The sequence below is a fragment of the Amblyomma maculatum genome, chromosome 1, assembly GCF_055883805.1.
Source record: "Amblyomma maculatum isolate TAMU_Amacu chromosome 1, ASM5588380v1, whole genome shotgun sequence".
NCBI classification, from domain to species: domain Eukaryota; kingdom Metazoa; phylum Arthropoda; class Arachnida; order Ixodida; family Ixodidae; genus Amblyomma; species Amblyomma maculatum.
The window spans coordinates 116,806,272-116,820,738 of NC_139344.1; the positions used below are offsets into that span (position 1 = coordinate 116,806,272).

The following is a 14,467-nucleotide window of genomic DNA, read 5'->3' on the forward strand; positions in this document are numbered from 1 at the left end:
CCTTTTCGCGTCATTCTGCAATAATTCATTTCGCCCCCCACCCCTTCCTTCCTTCCTTCTTCTCTTTGAGCGCTGCACCCGGTGCGAATCTCACCCCCCGCACCCCCCTTGCGACGCCACTGTGTCGTGCTAGGAGTGTTCGTGTTAGAGCGACCCCCCTCCCCAGCGTATAGGGCACGTTAACGCCAGGTAGTCGCCTCTGCCAAGCCACCCGCTCACGCCAATTAATGCTCAACTCACCCTAATTCAAGCATTTTTTTTTTTTTTTTCGTAGTGCCGCGCGGACGTCTCTCGACCTTGGTTCGTGGTCGCTGCAAGAGTTTGTTTTAACCGAAGCATAGCGAAACGACTTGTCTTAGGCGGATTGTTTTTACACTGCGTTTCTATGAGGAGCAAACCAAATGGCCTAACATTTTCGGTCTTGGCCGAGGTTGCCCTAACGGCAGTCTACTGCACAACACTGTGGTCGATGGAGCTTGACAGCTATAGCAGTCGCGTCGACGCGCGCCGTACTCACCTGTTCTTGGGTGTTGACAACTAACTTACGGATAAAGTGCCCCTTTCTATATTTTCTTTTTCTTAGCGTCGAATGTTTATTGTGCTTTTTACTTGTTTTGTTTCCTTGTATTTTTTTTATGAGCGATGTTGGATCTTTCCGTGCACGCTATCAGCTGGTTATAGGAATCTCGGTCATCTGCTCCCAAACCGCCATGCTATATGCACGGTAGCCTTGTAACTCAGTGGGAACCCCACGTTGCATGATAAATTTCATAAAAACTTCAGAATATCGATTAGGAGGTCTTTGTCTGCCCCGCCGGGGTGGTGCAGTGGTAAGACGCCCGACTACTGTGCCGGAGTTCCCGGGTTCGAACCCGACCGCGGCGGCTGCGTTTCGATGGAGGCGAAACGAAGTGGCGTCCGTGTGCTGTGCGATGTCAGCGCACGTTAAAGATCCCCAGGTGGTCGAAATTACTCCGTAGCCCTCCACTATGGCTCCTCTTTCTCTCTTTCCACTTTCATTCCCACCTCCCTCCCTTCCCTTACGGCGCGGTTCGGGTGTCCACAGAGCAAGTGTGACAGTTACTGCGCCTTTCCCTTCCTGTGAACCAATTTATTTATAGGAGGTCTTTGTCTCTCTTTTTGGCCCACGATTTTTCTGTGCGATGCACGAGGGGCGTTCATATATTGGTTCCAATAAATTGGAAGGAGTGTTGCGAAAGCGTTTCAGTAACACTGCAGTGAGGAACACTTTGCTAGTCGGCCAGTTTCAGCTCTTTTCTCACTCGTATATGATACGCCCTGCGGAAAGGAACGTGATGTAGCCTTTGTAGCGAACGTTTTGCAGAGTCAGAATAGTTAATGTTATGCGGCACATAGGGAAGCATGAACCTGTTGTTTGATATTTTTTATAGGCTTAGTGACACCGTATCAAATTATTGCATATAAACATCGCTGTAGAAGGATTCCCCAACATATTTAGTTTTATTCAAGGAGGATGGCATTATCCAGATAACAGTTTATGTTGTTGTCATTTTTGGTTTTTCTCCTGTGATTTCAACCTTACGCAGCAATCATGCTTGGTGCACTTCTATAGCTAAGAGGAAGCAGTATCGTGGAGAAAGCTCCAGACAAATACATACCCGAATACAGTTCTAGTCAACCATATGGCCAGAAATACGATCAGATCTATGTTCATTTTGTAAGGAAAGGGGATCACTAGATCACATAATATGGGAATGCGCGAAGTCACCAGGCAGGGCTAAAAATATAACTAAAGACACCTGGGAGACCCCTCTGCGAAGCTCAGACCCAAGGGCCCAAAGAGAAATTGTTCGACTGGCCGAAGATGCCGGCCTGCAACTACCGGCCTGCAACTAAGGTGACTGTCCCACCTTCCAGGTCTAACCCACGAAGAGCGGGATAGTCACTCTGTTGGACAAATAAAAGTTCTCTCTCTCTCTGGCTTTCATTGGCCGTCCTGTGCTCAGTTTATAGCTCTGGCAGTCTTGAAAACGCCCGTATTTTTTCTGATAATCATCGTATACGTATACACTGCACGTCTTCCCCGCTGCTGTACTAATGCACTTTCCTGGATTTGTGCGCAGGTCTGTGTCCTGGTGAAAAAGAACAAAGGCACGACGTCACTGCAATTATAGAATACAACAATGGAACCGATCTCGGCATGCAATCTGACCAGCTGCTCATCACCGTCGAGATAAAGCATAGGGTACGTATAAGGACCTCTCTCTCTCACACAACCCACAGTCGAGATGCATATATAGGTGACGTCGACATGCAGTTTGGGCAATCAGCTAATTAAATGAGCTTCTTTCACAGCCGGGAGCATCCTGCAACCGCATCTCTTCTGGCGCTATTTCAGAAAGGTTTTGTTCTCCCTCTGCTCATTTCGGCGCTAGGGGACGCCGCGGGACTTTCTTGCGTCTTTTTTTTTTTTTTTTTTGCCTGTTTGTTTCGTCTAACAGCTAGCAGCGAGTCCGCGTAAATGGTGATTGCACGATTCTTGAACGCGCACTTGAAAAAACGGGGATACTTTAAGCCCTATTCTGCAACTGTAAAGCTTCAAAGGCTCCCAGTCTGTACACTAGTGATAAGTACACATACCCTAACGATGTGAAAAGAGAGGTTATTATAGGCCTTAGTATGTATGCCAGCTATTGACGCCACGCCAAAGGCACAGTCTGTCCTCGAAATTATAGTGCTATCCACAGATTGTGGTGCCTTGCAATTTTGCGTGCATTGCTCTTTTTTTTTTTTTCTTCCAATTTTCCGGAAATAGGACTCCATGCTACCTCTGGTATCTACGCATCCGTTACCTAGTGCCGAACAACTTTTCGGAAATGTCGTCTCCCAGAAGCAACACGTGTGCTCCAACGTAGCATCCCCCGGAGGCCGTGACGTCGCTCTTTTCATGCCCTCCTCATCAGGTACGCAGTCACTGTGATGTCGTCTGTCCGAATAGAGTCCCGTAAAGTACTCTGTTCACGTCTGATATGGTATCAGGGCAGCGCCCAAAATGTACACGAGCTCGTTTCCCCATACTCAAGGGCCAACACTTTGTTTGAATATACTCATGAAGCCGCCTTACATTTCCTATCATTCTCTTCTATCTTTCTCCTTTAAACTCCTCATTCCCCTTCCCCAGTGCAGGGTAGCAAACCGGAAGCTTTCCTGGTTAACCTCTCTGCCTTCTCTCTCTCTCTCTCTACTCATGAAGCCGAGGGTCGCGCGCAATGCGCTTCTTTTCAGACGCTCCAGGCACGGGAGAAGCGAGGCCATTCGAGAGCGATCCAAAGATGCGCGGCTCTCGGACCGTGTCCCTTTACCGTCATCTCGACATGGACAAGTGCCTGTGGAGATTTTCGGCCGCCATATCACTCAAGGACGCAGTTGGAATCTGTGGTGGTGTCCTCCTCGAAGATTTCAAGGTACGCGCAGGATTTCATAGGAATCATTGATAAAAATATAAAAAAAGGTTTAAACATAGACGCGGAGTAGTACGGGGTAGGCTGTCAGCGCTCTATCTTCGACGCGAGAGCTTAACTGCCATTCCTATAGACCAAGCTGGGACACGTTAAAATGGCAGGGCAGTACGAAGAGGACGTTAGTGGCAAACTTGAAAAGGAAACAAGAGGTTGTGGACTGACAGGTCACTCAAAAGCATATTATTGCCTTCGTCGTGAAGCGTATAGGTTTCTCGGCTAGATCTCTGCGCACATGAAGAATGAGTACCTGCGAACTACACAAGTGACAGACCTTTTTGAAGTAATCGGCAGTTGCTGGTTTTCGTGCCCATACAGCAGGCACCCACATCATTTTGCGATATTTATAAATAGGAACACGGTTAATGCACCAGCTGAGCTACGGCGGCTGCAATTCAACCGTCTAATTTTGTAGGTGTTTATGTTGCGTGTAACCGATCCTTAGAAGTGCTCACTAGCACTACCCTCGTTCACAGTGGCGGACGTAGTACAGTGCGGAGCAATTCAGCGACATCTAAAGCAAGGCTCTAGGTTTGAGTTATGCGTCCCGTGCGCATGCGCGGCAAATCAAAGATACTTGCATTGCTTCTTTGTGCAGCCCCCGCTTTGCGAGTGCCTTTAGTGCTGCTAGGGCCTCGCGGCCTGTATTTTTGAGGCCGTGTCGACGGTGACCAGGGCGTCACAATGTTGCCGTGTTTCTCGAGTGTGACGAGACTACCAGGCAAGCGCGAGTGATAACGGATTAACGCGCGTTCCTGCATACGCACCACCCGCCACCTCTGTGCTTTTGCGTGAAGGAAATGAAATTCCCATATCTGTACGGATATGCCAAAATGTGGTATCCCTTGTAGCTGATAACCCAGCGCAAAGACACACCATCCAACAATATGCCTACAACGCATGGTGCGTGGTGGTAACCTTAGACGGACCAGACGAAAACACACAAAAAACAAACTAGGACGAATTCTCGCACTGTTAGCCTGATTCGTGTTTCAAACGCGTGATCATCCGCTATCACTAGCACTGCTTGCACTTGCTTGCCTAGCCGCTTCGTGATTCGCGCGAAACGCGTTGGTTTTCCGGCCGCTGTTGCATATCATTGAGCATGTACCCATGTACTAACTGGTAGCATGAAGCGGAAACACCGAGCGGAAATGAGGCCGATAACCCACGAGCAGGCACCGCTTTATTTTGGCCGCGCACGCGTAACTCAAGCCCAGGGCATAACGTTAGATGTCGCTGACTTGCTCCGCGAAGTAGATGAGCCTTACCGCGGAACACAGTCGGCGCGCTCCAAACAAGGCTGCTCACCATGCACTGTATACATCTTACATTACCGCTAGTGTCGCGATATCTAACGGAAAGAGTTGAAGCTACGCGATAACCCTCCTATACGAAACAAAAGTGCTGCTAACAACTGGTTGTAAGTGCGCAGCAAAGCACAGAAATAAATTGAATAAGCAAAAAAGATACCGCATGCTTACAGTGCCAATCAGATCGATTGGTGCATAGCGCTAAAAAGACAAGGACACAGCGAGACACACAGGACGGGCGCTAACTTACAACTGAATTTTTATTGCAAGACCAGGCAATATAAGCACTTTCTTGACAAAGAAGAGGGGGAGACATAAAAGCGTTAAAATATAGGAAGCAATCAAACAGCGTTATCGTCAAACACATTCACAGATTAGCAGACAGGTATTGCATTTCTTTGTCAGATAAAACCACTGAGGCAGCACTGATGCACATATCTTTTTGCAATGAAATATTGAACGCCTCTATGATTTCCCTTGTAAGCTGATCTTTGTGGCAATCAATGACGTCCGACCTTTTAAAATCGGGATAACAACTGGGACATTTCTTGGTTTTTCCATCTATTTCATTTTCATTAATGTGGCAAGCAAGATGCCCTTTGACACCATTCCTGACATCATTATTATGTTCGCGTAACCTGTCATTAAGGCATCTGCCGGTCTGCCCTATATATTTCCGGCCGCATTTCAGTGGTATAGAATAAATTACATTATTTTTACAGGAGACATATTGGTTCTTATGATTCTTTCCACATTTTTTGGCTTTATTGGCACGAGGGTTCACGCGGTTACATAGGTTTGATAATTTGTCAGGAGCGGAGAACACCACCCGCACTTTGGCTCGGCTCATTGTCCTCTTTAGATTGTGGGAAAGGGTGTGGCAACATGGGATAACTGTGACTTTCTGTTGGTTTTTCTTTTCATTCTGTGGAATAAGTTCATTAGGATCAGCCTTTCCCAAATGAGATAGTGTATGCTTCAGCAATTTCTGGGCGACGGATACCAGAAGATAGGGCGTGTAACCTGCTTCTTTTAGCCTATTGCACTGTTTAAGAAAACTAAACTCAGTATGGTGTGTACAAGTCTTTTTGAGCGCGTTGGAGAGGCATAGATTAGCAATGGCACGTTTCACCGTTTTTGAATGAGCAGAATGGAACGGAAGGACCGGTTTTTTGCTTCGTGGTTCATAGGACCAGCAGGTGTGACGTGCTTGTAGGTGCAGTTTTATGTCCAGAAATTGAATAGAAGGATCATCAGGCATCTCATGAGTAATGGTTAAGGGAGATAAGGCGATGTTAAAGCATTTTAAGATTTGTTGTGCGGTGGCGTGGCCGTCCGGTCGGCCTACACTCGTCAAAACCAAATAGTCGTCTACGTAACGAAAAATTTTTATGACAGGAAAACCATCCAGAATCTGATCTAACTGTCTGTCCACTGATGCCAGAAAAATATCGCTTAAAATTGGTGCGATGCAAGAGCCTATAGGAACTCCCGTTTTTTGAAGATAAACGGTACTATTCCAGGAACAAAACGTTGAGGAAAGGTACATCGATAACAGTTCTAGGAACCCTTGCACCGACACCCCTGAGGCGTTTTGGAAAACTGTGGCGCCATGATGGTCAATGCACTCTTCAACGCATGAAAGTAGCTTGTCTTGGGGTGTAGAATAATACAAGTCTTTGACGTCAATAGAAAAGGCACTTAACCCACCACTTCGAGTTTTAAGAAAATTAACTACATCTAAGGAACTTTTTGTCTGATACGGGTCTTCAATTTTAAGCATCATCAATTGGGTCTTGAGAAAGTTCGATATCGATTTTTGCCATGACCCCTTTTCAGATACAATTACTCGAAGAGGGCATTCAACCTTATGGGTTTTAGCGGCGAAGAACATATTCAGTGTATCGTTGTCACTTTTTTCTATACTCTTTTGAAGACCACTTAGGTTCAACTTGGAGCATAACTGCATCGCTGTTTTTTTCACAGACGCTATAGAGACATTTTTTCTATCAAAGACAGAATTTATGGCCGAAGAGGCTTTGGAGTCAAACGTGGCTTTTGGTAGGACGGCAAATCGAACCATCACCAACTCGCCCACGCTTCCACTCTTGCCAATCAGATATGTTGTTGTGTTTTTGTTACTGTAATTCGTACTGCGCCACGCAAAATTGGTTTTGAAAAGAAGGAAGGTGCACTATTAACTATCTCTCTTACACCTCGCCATTTCGTAAGAGAAAAGAGGGACATACATCGAAGCAGAAGAGATGGTGTATGCATCGCTCATCAGCTGGGCCATGTGTCCTATAGGTTCAGTATACTGCGACCTGGTGCTCACCAAAAGGAGCGAAGGAGGCTGAGCTCAACGTACAACTTTTAGAAAAGCGACTGATGGTTCCTCCTGACACGAGTGCGGCTACCATATTCTACCTACTTGTTTTTGAGTTCCTGGCCGTTTAGAGAAGACAAAAAATTGATCGTGATATGCTCCTACCTGACATTAAAGTGTGTCGTGAAGAGTAATGAAAAAGCATTCTGCGTACTTTTATGTCAGTGTTAAGAATAAACTATAGCGGTTAGGCAGGCGCACGGTTTTTAATGACTGGAATAATGCATTTCTCGTGAAGCTATGCCAGGCGTAAATTTTAGACATATTTTTTTCCCCGGTGACGTAGATGAGGCTTCGCCCCCGGAACGCAAAACAGTAAACATATTTTATTTATTTGAAAGAGTAATTAGTAGCGCAGTTATAGCCACCGCAATCAACAGATTGTTGTGTTTCTCTCATTTCGTTCCCTCGCAGAGGTTTTCCCCTTTCCTGCCTGGTGTTCGTCTACCCCCAGGCAAACCAAATTCCCCTTCCTTCCTCCTCCGCGTTTTCACTAGGCGTGGATCTGTAGGAAGGCCTTTTAGGAACGGCGCAGCGCCACAACGGCCTCAGGGCAGGAACACCGCGTGCGGTGGAGAGACAGACCAGTGGATGTCGTCTTAGCTATTCACATGACCGTTGTTAGGTTTGGGGGTCGCGAGTGCCGGGGTAGCGTACCGCTGCGGCGCGCGGCCCCTCGGTAGCGTTGGCCTGGCGGCTCCGTGGACGGCGGACGGCATCAAAGGTGCCAGCAAAGACGAGGCGTCTTTTAACGAAACAACCTTTACTGTAACATCAGGAAGAAACGGGCAGTGAAGCTGACCCGGAGAGATTACAGACACTCTCACACAGCTGGTGTCTAGCGTCGTGCCAACGGCGCGTCAAAGTAGTCTCTCTCTCAGCGGAGTCGGCCGCTGCTTTTTATAGTTTTTCCAGTTCACAGGGAAAGGGTAAACCCTCACAGGAAAGGGAGAGCCAAACATGTTGGTTCACGACGAATGACTCAATCGCAGGTGTTCCGACCTCATCTCCTCCACCTCCTGGAGACAGGAGAGGGCGACGCACTTTCCCTCGATCTCCAGGCTTGGCCAGCTTTTGCACACACACGCACGCACACACATTTGGCGCGTGGCAGGAACACGCTGAGACTTGTCGGCGGGAGGATGCGTTGCGCGGCCGATGAACGGCGTCGAAATGGCCGATCCGCTCGCGGTTCTGCCTGTTGCTGTGCGGTGGCCGCGTCAGCTGTCCCACTTCTCGGTGGAGAAACGTAACAGACTGCCCCGCCGGGGAAGGGAGATCCCGAAGGGCAGGGGACTGCATCCGCTGTCCGGAGGGATCGGGATGTTGCTGCTAGCCGGGTTCATCCGACTCTGTTTCTCTTGAGCCAGTCATCCTGAAGAATTCCTTGGCAAGTCCGGGTTTCGAAGGCACTCTGCAACTTGTCTTCAGGAGAGATTTCTGACAACCTACAGCATCACAACCACGCTAAAAACTCAACCGGTCAGCCAGCAAGCACGGCACAAACTTCGCTAAGTTTTGCCAGACTATTTCCCTCTTATGCCCCCATCTACATTAAAGGGCAGCTTAGCAGCACTTGGAACGCGTCCACAAATTTGAAAATCGCATTTTCAAAACAGCACTTCAAACAAAAATAATGCAATGCAATCTGTTCAAAATCCTATGCCAGGAAGAAAAACACCAACAAGTGAAAACGGGCTTCTTCTCACGTTAGGAGCTTCGACTTAAGCCATCGGCATTACCGTTGAGATCACCCTTTTCACTAAAGCTTCGGCTGTCCGTTTCACGGAACAACCGCATCTTCCTGTTTCTGTGCGAAGAAACACATGAGCATGAATCACTCACATTTCGGAACAACCTATCCCTCTCCTTACGTGTTGCGCACCAGTCACGCATTTTCTGGGCACGGGCGCATTTGTGCCTTTGGGATAGTCGCTTTCTCTTTCGCGATAGCTTACACTTGCTCCATTCTTTCTCGCGCCTGCCTTTACGCTTTTTTCTACGGCAGCACTGAAACACAGGCTTTCTGCTTTCTTTTTGCAACCGTTTGAGTTTGCTCTCCTTACGATGGCAGCATTCTTTATCGCGCCTGCCCTTTCGCGTTTTTCGTCGGCAGCACGGGAATACTAGCCTTCCGCTTTCTTTCTGCAATCGTTTGCTCTCTTTACGATGGCAGCATTCTTTCTCGCGCCTGCCTTTCCGCGTTTTTCGGTGGCAGCACTTGAATACTCTAGTACTACTTTCTTTCAGCGCGAGCTCTGGCAAGCTAGCGGTTACCGGAGCTAGTAGGACACCGGTGTCGTCTGAGTGGTCAAAGTGCGGTGCCGCGTATGCATCGTGGCCAGCAGCGCATGACTCACCTCCAGACATGTCCGAACAACAACTGATCACGCCAGCCCTCAAGCTAGGCATTTCCTCTGGCACCGCCGCGGCTGCATCGCATGACTCACTTTCAGTCAAATCCGAACAACCGCTTATGCCAGCCCTCAAGCTAGGCATTTCCTCTGGCTCGCCACTCACGTTACACGGGTCCTCCGATGAGCCGCATTGCTCAGCGCTAACCGGTGCACGATCAAGCTCATTCGACAGCTGGGGCGCTTCGGATTGCGTGAGAGCCATATGTGCCACGTCCGCGTTCGCACCGGAGTTGCTTTCGCGAATACAACCTAGCGTGGTATTGGGGCACGAACGATTCTGACTTTGCTCTGGTCGTTCACTGTCGCCTTCGCAAGTCTCGCTCTCTACAGCGGACGCGCGCTCCTCGTCGGTCTGCCCTGGCTGATCACAACTCGCGGGCTGCGCAGTTTCCCTGATCGGCACTTCGTTTTTCTGCGTGCCCTGCTCTACGACACAGCTGATTTCGGAAACCGAAATTTTCTCCTCTCCTAGCTCGTTTTTAGCTCCGTCGCGCTCTACACAAGCTTCTGCTTTCGACTCGAGAGGCGGTTCAGTTACTACCAGTTCCCCACACTCATTTGATGGAACTGTATCTCCTACAGCTACTTGGGTCGGCATGCAGTTCACCTCGCTTAACGGCGTCCCTTCGGACTTCTCGCCGATTAAGCCTGTGCTAACCGTCTCAGCTGGTGGCTCGACCAAGGTAACACAATACTCCTCTGTTCGAGGCTCGGTCGGCTCGCTACTGCGGTCACCTTGCTCGGCCGCTTCCCCAAGCTGTTTCTCACACTCCGGTGCAAGTTCGATTTTCTCCGGAACTTCCGCACTGTCTAGCCATTCGCTTACAGCGGCTTTCAACTGATAGGCCAAATCAAAGTATGCCTCGTTACAATGTTTCTCGCTCTCATATCTCTTCCGAAGATCCTGAGGCGTTATCTGATATCGTATCAGCAATGACTCTTTTAGTTCATCGTAATTTTTCAAGCGGTCGCCAACCAATCGCTTGATTTCTTCCGACGCTTCAGCGGAAAGAAGAGCTACCAACTTCTGCGCCCAACTATCTCGCTCGAAGCGTTTACTTCTGCAGACATTCTCGAAGTCTGCCAAATACTCGGCCACATCCTCGGCAATGAGGAACGGTGACGGACCATCTCGCGGTATTGAACCGTTACACTGAATGGCATTGCAAGCTTTAATCCTTTCCACGCTCATTCTATGTGCTGAAATCTCCAGCTGCATCAGTTTCCTACGTTCACGTTCACGCTCCTCTTTCTCTAGCCTTTCCTTACGTTCTTCAATGATCTCAAGGCATTCCAAAAGCTCGTCATCTTCAGCTTTCAACTCAAGAATAGCCTTTAACACTTCTGGTTTTCTGAGTTTGTCTGACAAATCCAGACCCAACTCCTCCGCAAGCTCCAGCAATTTCGGTTTGCGCAACGACTTCAAATCCAAACCCATGGCTGTTCCGAGTGCTGCCTTCTCTACTGCCCACTATTGCCTTGCTGCAATTAACCCAGCAACAACGACAACACAATTACCAGCTCTGTTCTCTACTTAACAAAAGCCTGGCAAAACTCAGTAGAAGAAAGTCCCGCACTCACCAAACCTCGCAGCCAAGAATCCAACGCAGTCGTTCCGCTGCAGGCAACCAGTCATCACACAGGGCTCGTTGCACTGCTCCCGCCTTTCCCGCTGAGCTGCTTTGATTCACGAGTCACGCCTCGGAAATCTCCGCTCTTCCCACCAGATGTTGCACTTCGGTCAGGCCTGGCTCGTTTCACCGACCACGGTCACTGCTTGGTCGTCCTCGTCTCTCCGCTGTTCACCAGTTGTTGGACGACGGTATCGTCTGGCTTGTCCCTCCAACCACGGTTCCGGCTTGGTCGTCGTCGTCCCACCGCTGTTCACCAATTGTTGGACGACGGTATCGCCTGGCTCGTCCCTCCAACCACGGTTACGGCTTAGTCGTCGTCGTCCCACCGCTGTTCACCAATTGTTACATTTGGGGATCGCGAGTGCCGGGGTAGCGTACCGCTGCGGCGCGCGGCCCCTCGGTAGCGTTGGCCTGGCAGCTCCGTGGACGGCGGACGGCATCAAAGGTGCCAGCAAAGACGAGGCGTCTTCTAACGAAACAACCTTTACTGCAACATCATGAAGAAACGGGCAGTGAAGCTGACCCGGAGAGAATACCGACACACTCACACAGCTGGTGTCTAGCGTCGTAACAACGGCGCGTCACAGTGGTCTCTCTCTCAGCGGAGTCGGCCGCTGCTTTTTATAGTTTTTCCAGTTCACAGGGAAAGGGTAAACCCTCACAGGAAAGGGAGAGCCAAACATGTTGGTTCACGACGAATGACTCAATCGCAGGTGTTCCGACCTCATCTCCTCCACCTCCTGGAGACAGGAGAGGGCGACGCACTTTCCCTCGATCTCCAGGCTTGGCCAGCTTTTGCACACACACGCACGCACACACATTTGGCGCGTGGCAGGAACACGCTGAGACTTGTCGGCGGGAGGATGCGTTGCGCGGCCGATGAACGGCGTCGAAATGGCCGATCCGCTCGCGGTTCTGCCTGTTGCTGTGCGGTGGCCGCGTCAGCTGTCCCACTTCTCGGTGGAGAAACGTAACACCGTCTAAGGTCGGCGGCCAGAGTAGAGAGTAAGAAATTTAGCTTTCGAAGGGGAACGTGAGAGAACTTTGGTTTGCATTTTTGCTGCTTTCTGGAGTGCGCGCCGCTGTAATATTTGGGGAGACTATCTCCGATACCTGATCGAGGCTTCGGACTTGTTTGTTTAAAAAGCCACGCCCTGGTCAGTGGCGTAGAGGACCCAGCTCCGTAAGACGAAAACTGTGGCGTCAGAAATGACATTTATGATGCATGAGCAACACAAGAGAATTAATTAAGTTCCTTTATCAACAGCGTCTCCTAGCGCTTTCATTTGTCAATACTCTAGAGTAGTGAAAAGGTATATGCTGAGGAACTTCAGTGGTTGCAGGCGACCTTTCGAGCCGGCCGTCGCACCAGCGTTCATGGGGAGCGTTGTCTGGCAGGCAGCCCGTCTGGCCGGGACGCGCAAAATATGGGTCCAGTCCTGGGGGTCGTAGTCCGCTGATCCAGGGTTTCACCTGGCACATGCATCTTCATGTTTGCGGCTCCAGGCACAGGCGACGGTCGCATATCAGAGACGGCGGCAGCCGCCGGACGGAGGAGGCAGTAGGCCCGCCTTCATGAAATCTGAGGGTCAGAGAGAGAGAAAAAAAAGAAGAAATGTGTGCTCGGAGGCAAAAGTTGGCGGATCCTCTGCAGAATCTGGATGTGCAGGACACGTATTCTACGGAATCTTTTTCGCATACTTGGGCTTTAGAGGACAAGGCAGCTAGCTTTAAAACTACGACAGAAACATGATGCCGAATATGTTCGTAATATAGTAATGCTATCGTTAAGTTGATTTTGTTACCTGTGACATAAGGCTGGTTGATTAATTTCTGTCCTTTCTTTTTTCTGCTGTTTCTTTGTTCTTCCCTCTTTCCTCCTATATTTTTCTTTTGGTAGCCTCGAAGCGTTAGCACGTGATCAGAGGTCACACACAAGAGTCACTGCCAATGTTTCTGACACAGCCCGTGTTCTGAGCGTCGCTTGTTGCATGCAGGAAACCGAGTCACACCGACGCTTTGTAACTGTTCAACTACCGCTGTACGTGACTTTGGCGTTCCCGGAGATTGCCACAGCCTCTGGAGGAGCGATGCCTCGCTGGATGAGCTTAGAGCACCGCTCGCAGCTAAAGCTCACATTTGCCTATGAGCCAGCACTGTGGTCGGAGCGACCGCTCGGGATCCTAGCCGCGCCCAAGGCCAAGGTCCTGGTGACCAGGATGTCCCTGAGCCGTGACGGGAAACTCACCGTGCACCTTCTCACAAAGGCGCTCTTTCACGGTGAGCGCCGAATCCGGTGTTCGCCGGCCATTTTTTCCTACTAAGGGTTCGGGTCATTTCTTCACCCCCTGCAATAGAGAGGGAAGTGGAAGAGGGAGATGAGGAAGTGCGACCTATTGTAAAAGGGTTCGCGAAGGCTCCAATTTTGACAAATAAACCAGTGCCATCCGAAGAGCGGTAAGCGATAATGGCGCATTGAAACAATCAATGCCCTCGTACGCTGGCAGAGAAATGGACGCATATTATAGAGAAAGAGATTCTCTATGCGCATATTCCCTGGCTGACAGATAACGGCTTCTACGGGGTCTGGTCTTATGTGCCTGGCGGCGACCTCTTTCGATGAGTCGTTCAGTTTTTCCAAGATAAAGAAGCAGAGCGCTTTAGCTTCGCCTTTTACACTCTTTTTTTTATAGTCTGAAGCGAAAGTGCGAGCCTCAGACGATAGCCTCCAAGCCACCTTTGGTGACTGGCGAGCGCTTGAAAACAGCGGATTTGTGGTTGTTCTTGCGTCCTGCGCTTATTGTCAGCAGCTCAAAGGCGACGCAGCCTGCCACTGCAAAATTCCGCACCTTTGCTGCTCGTCTCGCGCAGGGATGCTGTCGCTCAGCCACTCGACCAAGAATGACGTCGGCGGCCGGTTCCTGCGACCGGCGGCGGGAAAGGCGGGCCACTATTCGCTATCTTTGGTGTGGGCCGAGCCATCGTTCGACGCTCCCTCCCAACTCTGGAAAGCCGTGTCCACATATAGACTCAAGGTACTGTTCAAACCTTATACATACCTCAGTGTAGAACTTGGCCCGCGAACGATATTGCTCTTGCAGACGTATATGTCTCAGAACTAGAAGGTTTTCTGCTGGCAAATTCATTTGAAACACTCACCCGAAGGAATTTCCTCTACAGTGCGAGTGTTTGCTATTTCAATTTACCTTTTCCTACG

General features: G+C 49.5%; 1 protein-coding gene across 1 annotated transcript in view; it reads left to right on the forward strand.

The window, feature by feature from the left end:
- The window catches only part of LOC146203680 (extracellular matrix organizing protein FRAS1-like), an 84,172-nt gene that overhangs the window by 53,020 nt on the left and 16,685 nt on the right, over positions 1-14,467 (forward strand). The window contains exons 10-14 of the mRNA XM_084588855.1: positions 2,106-2,227; positions 2,798-2,945; positions 3,268-3,446; positions 13,248-13,530; positions 14,122-14,285. Coding sequence (XP_084444981.1) covers positions 2,106-2,227; positions 2,798-2,945; positions 3,268-3,446; positions 13,248-13,530; positions 14,122-14,285 — 896 coding nt within the window. The remainder of the gene's footprint in view (positions 1-2,105; positions 2,228-2,797; positions 2,946-3,267; positions 3,447-13,247; positions 13,531-14,121; positions 14,286-14,467) is intronic.